Source organism: Enoplosus armatus, chromosome 18, assembly GCF_043641665.1.
Source record: "Enoplosus armatus isolate fEnoArm2 chromosome 18, fEnoArm2.hap1, whole genome shotgun sequence".
Classification (NCBI taxonomy): Eukaryota; Metazoa; Chordata; class Actinopteri; order Centrarchiformes; family Enoplosidae; genus Enoplosus; species Enoplosus armatus.
The window spans coordinates 5467935-5482327 of NC_092197.1; the positions used below are offsets into that span (position 1 = coordinate 5467935).

The 14393-nt window shown below is 39.4% G+C and overlaps 1 protein-coding gene across 1 annotated transcript; it reads left to right on the forward strand.

Annotated features, from left to right (window-relative positions):
* Window positions 1–3962: 3962 nt before the first annotated feature.
* aif1l (allograft inflammatory factor 1-like) lies at window positions 3963–13983 on the forward strand. Its single transcript, XM_070924828.1, has 6 exons — window positions 3963–3998; window positions 4186–4247; window positions 6096–6162; window positions 9838–9879; window positions 10539–10701; window positions 13739–13983. The coding sequence occupies exons 1-6, from the start codon at window positions 3974–3976 to the stop codon at window positions 13824–13826; spliced, it is 447 nt and encodes a 148-aa protein (XP_070780929.1). The 5' UTR covers window positions 3963–3973; the 3' UTR covers window positions 13827–13983.
* The last annotated feature ends 410 nt before the right edge of the window (window positions 13984–14393 follow it).

Sequence of the window (14393 nt, forward strand, 5' to 3'; positions counted from 1 at the left end):
CCCATAAAACACTCAGAACACGTTTTGTCACTTATGTAAATTTTGTTGCACAGTGACAAAATATACAACCCTCTGCTTGTTTCCTGACAGAGTATAAAATATAGCATGTGAAAAAAAATGTCTTCATAATCACACACAGACATGACTGCTGATTGTACAATATGTTTTGTCTGTTTTCTAAGGACAGGCCTGTTGTGTTTCTGTGTAGTCTTATTTCGACGGAGGAAATAAATTCAGAAATGTGCTGAATCCTGATAAAGGCCTTGCCCCCAGCAAGCTTATTATTCAGTGTGTGTATTCACAGAAGCAAAGCGATTCACACAAAACTTTTTTTTGTCTGGATTTCAAGCTGTTACATTTTAATTGAGATGCCGGTATGTGTGGGTGTAATATTACTCATCAATTATCGTATGTAAATCACGACCATCTAATTAATCTGGTGAGACTTTTCCACTCTAAAATGTTTTGCCTTAAAAAAATAACACGTACACCCCAAAACTGTGAATTAGCAGCGAGGAGTCAAGCTTATCTGAAAAGGGCTAATGGGACAGAATAGCCCACAGTTATACTCTAAAAGGCTTTCACAATGCCCACATTATTAATAGTTAATGGACATGACACCCCCAAAGACATCAGCACTAAGGGCCCTGTTAGGAAAGAAAACTTCAATAACCCTAAAAAAGAGCTTGAACAGAGACCATTTACTTACTTAAAGTAATGAACTTACATGTAAATTTGAGGTACTTGTACTTTACTTGAGTATTTTCTTCTCATGCCACTTTGTACTTCTACTCCACTACATGTCAGAGGGAAATATTGTACTTTTTGCTTCACTTCATTTATCAGACAGCTTAAGTTACTAGTTATTTTACAAATTAAGATTTTTGCGTTCAAAACATGTACAAATACAATCGATTAATCGATTGAGAGACAATTAATAGGCAACTATTTTGATAATCGTTTAAGTCTTTTTTCATGTAAGAGGATTTCATGGGCTTCTCAAATGGGGGGATTTTTTCCTTAGAATTATATATATAAATTTACTTTTTAATAATTATGATGTTTGTTCTATTGGTTGGACAAAACAAGCGTTGTGAAGACGTCACTTTGGGCTCTAATTGTGACAGCATTTCTCACTGTTTTCCAAATGTTTACAAACCAAACAATCAATCAATTGATTAATCCAGAAATGAATCAGCAGTTGAATCCACAATGAAAACAATCATTAGTTGCAGCCCTAGCTATGCATAATCAAGTGTATTCATTAATTTCCTGTGCTTGTCTAATGTTCCAGTATCAGTCATAGTCCAATAAAGGCCCAAGGCTACAGGTTTTAATTAAATGATGAAACCGTAAAACTGAAATAGAATAACCCAGCATGGAAAACCAAAAACGTATGAATAGCACCTGAACAAACAACAAGCTGAAGGAAGTATGTAAAACACTGTGGCTGACTTCTGAGGCTAACCAATCTTAAACAACCTGTTAGCTCCTAAGTAGCTTAATTTGTTTATTACAAGAGAGAATCATTTAACAGCCCTCCAAAAAACTAATAAAAACAAAACAAATTTAGTATAATTATCTTTATAACTGCATTAAGAACCAGATATTATAGCTCTACAATATTTACACGTACAGGCATAATATGCCTATTATGTAACCCACATTTCATCAAAGACAGAATGATGATGACCTGCATGCTCTCCATTGGCTTTTATAATAAATGACCACAAGGGGGCGACAAACTACCCTAAATGATACCAACACAGTTTGACCATATTTTCACCAGTAAATGTTCTAACAACGACAGTGAATTATCATTCATTCATATATTCCCTTATCATTGTCATATGATATAATAATACATTTTAAATACAAATGTATTTTAATGGGCACATGATACATCTGCAAATTTAAGACAATAATTTTAAACACACTTTAAAAAACTGTTACTATATAACTCGTGATTTCATAGTAGAATAATAATAATAATACATGTTGTTTCCAACTCATTGTATTTCATTACAATTAGAATTACTTTTATAGCATAAATTGTTTATCACTTTGGAAACAGGGAATGAAATTAAAGAATTTGACAGGTCTGAGATAAAACATCTTCATTTTTGTCATGTCATGATTGTGTTAGCCTACATTTTATTTTTGCTGGGGTAAATACAGTTTAAATATAGCATTGTGGGACACCATGTTTAACTGCTATTGTTGTTGGGACGTTATGGTAGAGGTCTGTTAACAATGATTTGTTTGTGAACAGGCAGGTGGATTTTATTGTCTCCGTAGTCAAGAAATCATCCCAAAAATGCTTTGGAAATTTCCTCCATGCAGAAAACAAAATGAATCCCCAAATTGTTTTGTTGTATGAGCCGAGTGGGTCTTTGTGATGCTGACATGACATGCCTACATCACATTAACAGCCATAAAGCCTCATCTGAGGCTCATTAGTGGCATAATGATTTCAGACCCAATCATGAGCAGACAAAGAAATAACCAGTAGACTGAAGGCTTCAGACAAAGAGAATATTAATTACCTGCATGTAATATGATGATGAATATCAGTTTTGTTGAATATGGCATCATATCAAAGTGTTTATTAGACATTTACTGCTTGGAAAAACATGCTCAAAGAGACCTTTTAATTATGGTTTGTCACATTTTGTTGGCAGATGGGTATGACCTATAATGATGTCTAAACTTTATTGTTTTGAAATGTATTTCTGCACACTGAAAGGCCTTTAATCCATTGAAATTAGCTTCTGTTCGCTGTTGATTAGGTCTATTTATCCATTTCTGCCGGTTTTGTCTGGGTCTCACCCTCATTATGTGCAGTCCCCTCACACGCCACATGATGGCAAGCGCGAGCACGAAGCTCCCAAGAGCATCATTCCCTGATGAAGAGAGTGGCTCTGCACAATGACACCGGAAGCTGGACGTTTCCGCCTTCAAAATAAGAGCTTCATTTTTTTATCATAAAAAACCCCAACGAATTGGATTGTTTGTGTCCATTGTGGCCGACACGAATACTCTCTAATTTACATGGACCTTCTGATGTGACTATATGTGGTAATGGAAAGATGAAAGATACAAATTATTGCAATATTATGTGAGAACATGGGTGATTGAATTGTGACTACCCATTACACAGAAAATGCAGTATTAAAAGTAACCAAGCTGCACTGAAAATACGATCCCACAGACCACCAATGGATGTGGTCACAGATACACACAGCACAAACACACCAAGTGTAAAAGCACCATCTAGTTATCATAAATTTAGTACAACTCATCCAACCTGGACAGGCCCATTATTAGGATAAATCTAGGAATAAAAAACAATAGGCGGTATGTTTGCCTCATATCACACCTACTGAAGAGGAAGTGGCATCGACGTTAGACATGTGTGGTGCGATTTCACTTTTTAGAGTAGAAATATTGTTGTTCGGACTAAAACAAGCAATTTGTTCATCTCATCTTGGGCTATGGAAAACTGTAATTTTACTCTATAAATAATCAATGGATTCATCAAAGAAATAATTGAGATTAATCGATAATGAGAATCATTATTAGTTGAAGAAGAATTTTTGTCAACTTCATAATTAATGACAGGCTGTGCCACAGTATGACACCAGAATAAAAAAGGGCTTCTGGCGAGACTATTTACTCGAGATACCATACAAGAGCACACGCTGCACGCTACACCCCACCTCAACCTCAACATGCTGCACAGTCAAAACACGTTGGTACTTGTGTAAAAGAAAGGGGGTCAATAGTTTATTTTGGAAATTTTGACCGGATGTCCTTTTTCTAAATGCGTCCGTCTTGACACCAGTTCCGAGTGGCCCACTGAGACCAATCTTTAACGGAGAACAGGAGTATCGCCCCGGCGGACAGTTGCGGTAGCCCTCTGGCTTGGATATTTTTCATTTTCTGGATTTATACATCACAGATAAATTCCGGGATGCCTTCAAATAAAAATATCCAAGGTAATAAATAATACAATAGCGTGCTGCCTTGTCTATTTTCCCGGGTATCTGTTTGTGTCTACCGCTAGCTTAAGCTTCAGTCTTTACAATAGAGCATCAGCAGGCCGACCCCGGCTACCGTCCACGCTAAGCCTCTCTCGATATTAACTTAGCTTGCTATTCAAATAACGTGATTTTCTTTTCACAGGAGGGAAAGCCTTTGGACTGTTAAAGGAGCAGCAAAGGCAAAAATTGGAAGAAGTAAACCAGGTACGCGGGTTCTCTTTATTTGCCATCAGCGTCTCTAACTGCGCCTCAGAGGAATTTGAATTTAATGAGCTCGCGTACACTTGACTTGGCATTGGCCTTGTTTTTGAACGTGACGCCACATTGATGATTCAAGGCAGTTAAGATTTAACTGTCTCAGTTGTGCTGTAAATAATGACCCCCCCCAAACGCCACACACATTAATTTGAGTTGACCATAGCGATGCTGCTGATGCATTTTATTGATTTCCCCCTGCAGTCTCGTGGCACTTGTTGAATGGCTGCATGCTGTCACACATCTCCAGTGTTGGGGGGGGGGGGTATCCCCCTCTGACCTGATCATATCGATCTGTTTGGTCACTGTTAAAATACACGTGAAGCTTTTTCTGTGTCCATTGCATGTCTTCTGTGCTGCTCCGCTGTCCCCGCCGACGGGAAACCGGTACCTGAATGAGCTCTTTGTCTAACAGTACGCCTCGCTTCGTCAGATAACTGCAGCAGTTCCCACAGATTAACTAGATGTCTGTATAATCTCTGTTCCCCCCTTACCTTCGGTCTGGCCGCCTGTCATCAGCCCCCCACATGAAAACCAGGTCGCGGCAAGAGGGCAGCCGGGAGCGGCTGTGACCTTTCTGTGCACAAACACCCCCTGCTCCTTCATAGGGATTTATCTAGTTTTTAATATCCTTCAGTTGTTCATTAGAAAAATGAATCCTAGTCCGTCTAAAAATAGCAGTTGTACTGTGGTTAAATCCAAGGTTTTCATACACAGACATCCATTCTGGTTTATTAACATGTGGGGATGAAACACTGTTGTGTTTTTGAGTGCTCTCCATGAAAATCTCATCTGATAAATACTTTGAAGCTAATATGATTTGTCAAATCATTTGTGGACAGACAATTAATCTGCGATAGTTGTTTTTTTTAAGCAAAAATGCCCAAAATTCACTGGTTCCAGCTTCTCTAATATGAATATGTTACTTTTTTTTTTCGCTCTGAGTGATTGTGATGGATGTTTTTCAGTATTTTGTGACATCGAAACAACTTGCTGATAATTTGATGGAGAGAATACTCCTTAGTTGCAGCCCTGAAACTCTTACGTAATCTGAATCTTCAGCTGGAGGAGATACAGTATATTCTGTGCATTCTTTGCCGAGATACTGACTGAGATTTCATGCCTTGTGATACTGGCTCTGCACTAGTTCAAATAAACTTGCATACACATAAGATACAATATGAGTGTGAAGGACATTCCTGTGTGTGTGTGTGTGTGTGTCGGGGGGGGGTTGCAGTGGTGATTCAGCACGGCTGAGTCATGCATCCCTGATAAACATCCAGCTGTGGTGTTTATCCTTTTTCACCCTTAATTACATGCTTGACAGACACATAGAGGTCAACGCAGAGAACAACCACACTCAGTTGCTTTCTCTACTTCCCGAGTAGACTGAAGCTGACTCCCACATGACAGACTTCGTCATTATAATTTCATTAGAAGAGCTCCCTTCAGGCTCTTTCCTTTATACCCTTGTGAGGTGTTCCAGTTAATGAACACAGTGATAAGTAATGACAATCCAGGGGGGAGAACATCTTAAGATTGTGAGTCATCATTCTCAAGTTGGAGGTTTTTGACACATTTGACAGAAGACAATCAGATTAATGAACTTAAAGCTCTAATTTGTGCGTGGGCTTATTTCCTCTTAGATTGTCTATTGTATAACACGTCTGGGAGTTTCTCATAAAAGTTTAGAAATGAGCCCACAACTGATTTAAGAGGTTTCAGTTTTAGTCAAACTTGTAAAACCTGTTTTTTGTGATCTCCTTCCATTTCTTCACCCCTCTCTTTCCTTCTCAGGAATACTTGGAAGACCAGAAATACAGGGATGAAGAGGACCTGGCTGAAAAATTGGAAGGTCTCAAAAGTAAGCAAACCCACTCCTCCCCTCGGTGGTTTTTAGTATCTGCAGGAATGCGGTTCTTTGTGAGGGTGTGTTCCTTTTTCCTGGCTATTGTCTTTAGCCTCAATATTTGTTTGTTTGTTGGCAGTCTGCATTCATGCATAAGTCTTCAGCATTTTTGTTTTTCTCTGTGGGAAAGACAGACTGCTGTGATTTCTAAGAGGTTTGCGAGGCCAAGTCCTCAGTGGCCTTGCAGGAATGTGCTGGGGCGTTCCTCTGCTTGTTGTTACAATATTCAGAACTTTGCTGGATAAACTCATACCTCCTGGGAATAGAAAAAAACGCTGCTACTAGGAGCTAATTACGGGAACCAAATTGCATGATTTATCAAAGAACTCGTCCCCGTTGCTCAGATATTACACATGTATGCTCCGGGTGCATGTAGAGTAATTTGTTTTTTCTTTCGGTCGATGTGAGTTTTTTTATCTGCGATTTTCCGGACAGAATAACATACGGCTGTTTATACTAATAGAGGGCATATGTCTTGAATGAGAAACATTCTCTAGTGTCCTACTTACAATCTATGCTTGCTGGAGGAAATGGAGCAGTAATGTATAAACAGAAAGGGGACCTGACACCCAGATCCTGGGAGGGTTGCTTGGGTTTCTTTCTTTCCATCTTTTCCCTTTTTCCATACTGTCCCAGTGACCCAGAGGTCAGTATCTGAACACTGCTTTCAACCACCAACCAAATCATATTACAACCCATGACCCAAAAATGTTTAAACATACCCTACGTTAACGTTTACATGAAGACTGCGGCAAGTATTTTTGGATAGATTCATCTGATTGTAATTTTTCTTTATTAGGTCTTATATGACAGATGCTTGTCACCGTGTTTGTCACTAAAACAACCATCAAAAAATAATAATTTAATAATAAATAAATTAAATAATTTAACTTTGTAAACTATCACAGTTGTTATGGGAACAATAATGGCGCAGCATTTAAAAATGAAATAAGATGAGCCTCGACTAAAAAACATATATAATTTATATGAAATATAATATCAGACTTATTAAAGCTGCATTCAGGCAATATCGGCAGAACAGGAATAACATGAAAAGACACTCTTCTGTTGAGTAACATATTTGTATTGGTTTATTAACAAGTGAAACAAGATACAAACAAACAAAAGGTTTATTGCACCTCTTTTTAAATTAACTCAATTGATTCTATTATCTGTTAATATTAGGCTTTATTTAGACTTCAGTTCAGTTTAGCATTTAATCAGAGCAGCACGAATGTTGTGTTTTTACAAGTTGGTGTCTGCAGGTCAGACATCAGTCTGAAGTTAGTCTGATAATCACTAGTTTGACATTCATTACACTATAGAGTCGGCATCAAGTTGAAATCAGTTTAAAGTTTGTATTGTCGTATTGTATTGGCTGCTTACCACGTCCACTAACCAGTTTCCTTGGCGAAACAACTAAGACATCAGTTCTTAAAAGTTTTTAAAAATGCGTGTTATTTGTGTTGAGTTGTTTGAGTAAGAGACTATTTACTTCAGTGTCAAATCAGTGTTGACAGCAAAGTGTGATGGGTGAAAAAAATTAGACCATTTCAGTAAAATAGGTTTGTTCTATGTGTTGCTTCCTGAGTGTTTTCCCAGGACAGGTGTATTTACCAAAAGTGCCAAATGACTACAGCTCACTTTGTCTGTGCCATGTTGTCATACAGTTTGACAATTTCTAAACATTTGCGGATTTTAACTTCCCCTGAGCTCGCATCTCATCTGGCTCAGGTGTTTTATAGCTTAGTTTCTACACAAGATAACAGAGATTTGTTTTATCTGGAGACAGAAAGGAGAACGGAAACCAAGTTTGTTTTTAGAATGAACAGAAGGCTGCACTGAAGCATTTATCTGCCCATAGGGTCAGTTTCTTTTGAAAGGATGGGAAAATTTTTTGTTTATCTGTTGGCCTAAGTGGCAGGGGGAGTCATCATCATTTTCTAAGCAAGGTTTTTTTTACAATGGAAAAGCCCCTTCAAACTGTAGCTTCCAAAGTGGTTGGTAGACAAACCCACCATCAAACAAATCAAATTAAATCAAACTTGAATCACAGATCTCCATTAGAACATAAAAATCATAATAAAGCAGAAAATGGCTGGTGCTTCATAAGTTGATGTCATTTAACAGTTGCTGAAGGAATGTAGGTCAGGAGGATACACTGAAGACTTAAGTTTTGTTCAGTTGAGCCATTTTCTGCAGATGATCAACAGGCTGCTCTACGACAAGTGGCCCACTCAAGAACGGCTCACTGTGTGTGTGTGTGTGTGTGTGTGTGTGTGTGTGTGTGTGTGTGTGTGTGTGTGTGTGTGTGTGTGTGTGTGTGTGTGTGTGTGGAGGCCCACTCCTCAGACTTTAGGAACAGGGTTACCATTGTCCTGTCCCACTCCCCATGGGTTCACACAGTTAACACAGTCCTCTCTCTCCCTCCCAACACACACACACACACACACACACAGAGCTCCCAGTGTGGGACAGAAATAGAAAGTGTAATCTGACTAAAGTGGTCTTCCGGAGAAAAGAGGGTAGTAAAATTTAGGGAGAAGCGGGAAGATGTCTCCTTTTGGTATTTCATAGCAGCAGCCACTTCAGTAGTGTGTTAATAGGAGCTTTTATACAGGATGCAGTAGTTAATGCTCCCCAAACGTTGATAATTCGAATCATCAGTCGCCTCACATTTTGTCCATCAAAGCACTCCCCTTTTTTGTCATTGTACACAACGCAACTTTTACAAAGTCAAAACCAACTGTGATGGAAACTATTTTTGAAGGAGGCAGCTGTACAACCTCCTCCACTGTTTAGTATGATTGACTCTTCAGCTGACATAGCCACAAGCAGCCAATCAGGAGAGACGCTGCCTGCTGTGCTAGGACTCGATAACTGAACTGTGACCGGGACGCACACTTCAGAAATCTGATATTGTCTCATCACAGATGATGAACAAAGGCATTAAAACATGAGACATTAAAGGAACAGTTTGACGTTTTGGAAAATACAGGTATTCACTTTCTTACCAAGAGTTAGATGAGAAAATCTGTAACACTTTTTTAGTAATTAAATTCTATTTTTTTTTTACCTTTTGGACAGAGCCAGGCTAGCTGTTCCCCCCTGCTTCCGTAGTTAAGGGTATATGAAGTATATTAATGATATGTATAACACTAGTAAAGTATAATGTGAATCTTTAACATATTACTTGTATCCATTTTAGTGTGAGTCTGAGTGAAAACTGTATTGGAGCTTTACAATTTTCATCTCAAGCATCAAGTTTTCTATCCCGATTGATGTGTTTGAACTTTAAATTCTCTTTTAACTTCCTGACCCTCTCACTCTAATCTGTCTCACATGTCAACCCCACTCAGCTGCCCGTTGTCTGCTTTCACTGACACACACACACACACACACACACACACACACACACACCTGTCGTTATCAGCTGTTTGTGTTTTTCCTTTTGCCAGGTCAGCTGTCAGCAGAATGTAAGACAGTGTGTGTTAACAGTTTTGCTGACATGTAAAATGCCAGCTGGGGATTGGTGTTTTGTTAAAATGTCGCACTAAAGGGATGTGGTTTGTGAGCTGAGAATGAATTACCACTGTTGGTAACAACCTCTTATGTGTGTTTGTTTTGCAGATAGATATGCTGAGTTTGACCTGAATGACCAAGGAGAGATTGGTGAGTAATAGTAGCTCTAAAACACCAACTGCACCCCAGAAAACAACTGTCAGCTGAGCCATGTGCTGTGTCGACATGAGGGAACAGTAATTAATACTGTGCGTGTGTTGTCTGACCAGTGTGAGGACAGCACTTGAACAGGCTCATGTGTCACAATGTCTGGGTCCTGTATGTAAAGTGACACCATACTGTGCACCAGTGTGAAAGGACTTTAGTTCTTGAGCAGATGTGAGACGAACTATAGTGTGGGAGTAGACACCAGAAACAGCGTCTGTCTGCAGGCCCTGACAGAAGCTGCTAAGGGTCCTCTACGACAACTTTTTTTTAGCCATGTTAGCGACATAGCTCTAGGGATGGCAATGACCGTTGCTTGGTCTATCACTATGGTCGAGTCTGAAATATCTCAACAACTGCTGAAAAATGAAATGTGGTTCAGATGTCCATTCAGTCCTGAGGATGAATTTGGTGATCCCTTAATTTTTCATGTAGTGCTGTCATCAGCATTGGAATTGTCTCTTTTTTTTCTTTTATAGCCAAATACCTTCAGAACTAATGATAGCTCCATCAGCCTCACCTGTACTTTGTGCTAGTCAAAAACTATAAAAATAGGAGCCAAAGAAAAGATTCACATTGTCTCATGCATCTGTACCTTCTCTCAGATATGATGGGTCTGAAGCGAATGATGGAGAAGCTGGGGGTGCCCAAGACCCACTTGGAGTTGAAAAAAATGATTGTTGAGGTGACGGGTGGCAGCAGCAACACTATCAACTACAGGGACTTTGTCAAGATGATGCTGGGCAAGCGCTCAGCTGTGCTCAAACTGTAAGTAAACCTCTGTGCATGTGTGTTTAAAAAGAATACAGACTTTTTTTTTTACAACAAGTTTTTACATAGACTCAGTTGTGTCTGTAAACCATCTGCTGGTTCATTGTGTCTCAGTGTACAGAGGATATGAATCCTGTGCTGTGTCAGCCAATTGTTTCATCCATCAGCAGGGGGTTCTGGCATGACTAGCGATGATGTCATTACCCACATGCTGCATTAGTCGTTAATCTCCAAGGCAACAAAACCCATCTATGTAGCCTATCCATAGTCAACCCATCTTTATCCTCAGCTGGGATCATGTGCTTAGGTAACTGTCGATAGGCTGATTAACCGCTGACCGTCACGTAGGACTGACAAAAACACCAAAACTCTTCAGAGAAATTATTTCTTTCAAATATATTCTTTTGTTCAATGATCCCTGGTGGATATGGTGACACATTTCCTGCTATTTTGAAACGGGCTAGTGTAGGCAGTGTAAGCCTTTTAAAGGAGCCAGAGTGTATTGGCTGCTGCATGTCAGCTCGGGACTAAGCTGGCTGGACCCTTTAGTAGACAAATCTCATAATCCCCAAAACACCAAGCGGAGAAAATGCATAACTTTTCCTCCTTTGCCCTCAACCATTTTTCGAAAGTGTATCCCATAATCCCCCAGCCACTATTTATAAATGTCTCATTCCCTCCCGTCCTTGCTTGGCCGGTAGCTTGGTAGCATTCTAGTAACATATTCTCTGTATTCTAGGAAAAAGCTGATGTTTGTAATTATTTACAACAGGAGAATGGTCAGTGGTCATATTATGTTTTCAGGTTAATTTTGATGATTGATTTTGTTCCTTGTGAAATCTTAGCTCCACTGTGCAGAATGTTGCACAATGAACACATTTTATAAACAGGAAAGAAGTTCATTTGAGTGATGATCTATTGGCTACTGACATTTTGTAGTGTGTGATATATGTACAGCATATACATATTCCGTGTTCTGATTTAATAGGAAACATTGGCTGAGGTTTTTGCTGTTTCTTTGTAATTTTTGCCTTTTGAACCCCAGCAGCAGCCTACGGCTCCCTCCTCTTTGATAATGGCAGAGGTCTACAACGCCTCTCTTGTGTGCTACTGTTTTTGACTCTAGAGAGAGGAGAGGAGAGGGGGAGGGAGAAGCTGAGGGCATAGAACAGCTTCAGAACAGTGTTATTCAAAGCATTTAGCAAAACAACAATTGATTTAGTTGCAATTAGAGGCAAATGATGGAGGTCAGGCTCCACAGTTGGGCCCAGTATGTGAAAGCTCTTTGAATATAGTCACTATTAGTGTAATACATAACTCATCATCATCAACCAAGATTTGGAATGACAGATGGGCCATACAGATCTTATATTTTATGCTAGTAATTGGTTAACAAGTAGCAACAGCTGTGAAGGACCTTGACTACAAAACTGTTGTTTGTAGGCTTTACACAAAACAAAATTGAACTTATTTTTTCACAAAACTCCAGAAAACTTGTTTGAGTTAAATTGGATTATCACACGGCTCCAACCTACTGACATAAAATCACTGTGTGTGCATATGTTTTCAGCCCTTGTGCAGATTAAACAGATATCTGGTATGTACCATAGACAGTCTATGTACAGTCTATAACAAGATGTTATTGGATTCATCATTGGATCAGTAGTAGTTGACTGATGACTGTCAGTGGTGACCTGACTGACTTCGTGCAGCTTTGGGCAGCAAAGGAGGTTTCAGTAGTGTGAAGAAAAAGTTGTTGCCAGAGTTTTAGATGCTGAGTGCCGGTTTCGTCGTTGGGATCATTGCTCCTTATGGGCTTAGTGGAGCTTTGCAGAGTTTTCCAAAAAAGGAAATTAAAGACAGGCATTCGCTCTGAATAGCTCCCGTCAGATCGCTCACTCTACTGTGTACAGCCTAAACCACTATTCCCCTCATTCCCTTTGTGGTTTCCCGTCATTCCTTTACTTATTCATACCCCGACTGTAAGCCACAGTTTCAGTGTATCCTCCAGGAGATGATTATCCCTCCTCACTCACACATCCTGCTTGTATTGTTTACACTTTTACACTCTTTTAATACCCTCTGTCTTCCTAATGACAATTTACACTGTATTTTCTTTATGCCTCTCTCCATGGTGCTGAAGCCATCGACCCAGGCCTCCTTGTCTCCATCTCTGCCTGTTTAAATCAATTTCAGTTGAAGCGATGAGTGGATTAGTCTATTGACAGAACATTTTACTATTTTTATAATCAATTATGTAATTGTTGAAGCACAAATACCAAAAATTGCCTAGTTCCAGTTTCTCACATGCGAAGGGTTGCTTCTTTTCATTCTTTCATCTGAAAGGAAACTGATGATTTTTTTTTTGTTTTTCAATGTAATTTCACTTAAACACACAAGTAAACACATACAACAGCAACTGCAATGCGCATTTTTACACACATAACTGCTGTGTGTGATTAGTCAGACATCAATATGACATAGCCAAGGTCAAATCGAAATATTTGTGTGATAATGTGTATAGTCAGTGTGCCTCGGCAACACATACTACTATAACCATATGTGATTAGTGTGCTTGCTGTGTAGGAGTCACACAGGGTGATATCATTGGTTACGTAAGCCTGTGTTATTACTGCAAACACTCATTACACCAAAGCAACCATGAAGTTTGTCCTAGTATTCAACCAAACTGCAACAACCAACTCATGCATCACATACGGCTCAAACAACCGCCCAGGACTCTATACCTCAGAGAAGGTATCTAGCAACACCTTAGCAACCAAATATTTACCACCAAAAACCTTGTCCAACCAAGTTTTGCTCAGACAGCAGGCATAATGTGCTTGAATTTCTTTACAATTGTTATTTTTATTACTTCAGGAGCACAGTCACATAGATTCTTACCCCCTTCATCCACCTTTTTCCCAGGTTTTGAAGACAAGGGCTCATACATGCTCATGTTCATCACAATCCCATAACGTTACAATTGTTTGTATGTATGAATTTCTATTTCATGATTCCTCTCTCTCCACAGAGTCTTGATCTTTGAGGACAAAGCCAACGGCTCTCCCTGCAAACCAGAAGGACCCCCTCCAAAGCGGGACATTGCTAGTCTGCCTTAAGTGTAGATGTCAGCCTCCGGACTGCCAGTGGAGCAGAGGGACCATCGGTGGTTGTGTGAAATTGAGTCATTCTCTTAACATGTGGAGTGTTGTATTAGTGTGGGACCAGTGATTAAGGATGTTACTTTGTGATATGCGGTGTGTGCAAGGTGTCTGTTATTTGGAAGACTGAGCTCACAACTCACTAAATGATGTTTTGACTGTGAATATTATTATTCATCTTTTTTCCTTAATTAAAATGTAGCATTGATAGTTGTATGTGTAATCTGCTTGATAAATTAAGTTTTGTAGTAAGTGTTTCATGGTTATATTTTAAGGGAAGACTCAAAATTCTCCACAGGTTGTTTTTCCTTCCTTGTTTCGTTGTTTCATTTTTGGGATGTCTTCGTTTTAACAAACGTCAGAGTAGGATGCTTTTGGAGAAGCACAAGGAAAAGAAGCAGTTTTTTCCAATACATTTTTGCACTGTCCTCAGTGGTCTTGGATGGATTCCTGCCAGGCTAATCTTGGTCAGCTTCTCGCTTTAGATCAGGTGCCAGAGATTACAGGCCCAGCCCATTTCCTCTG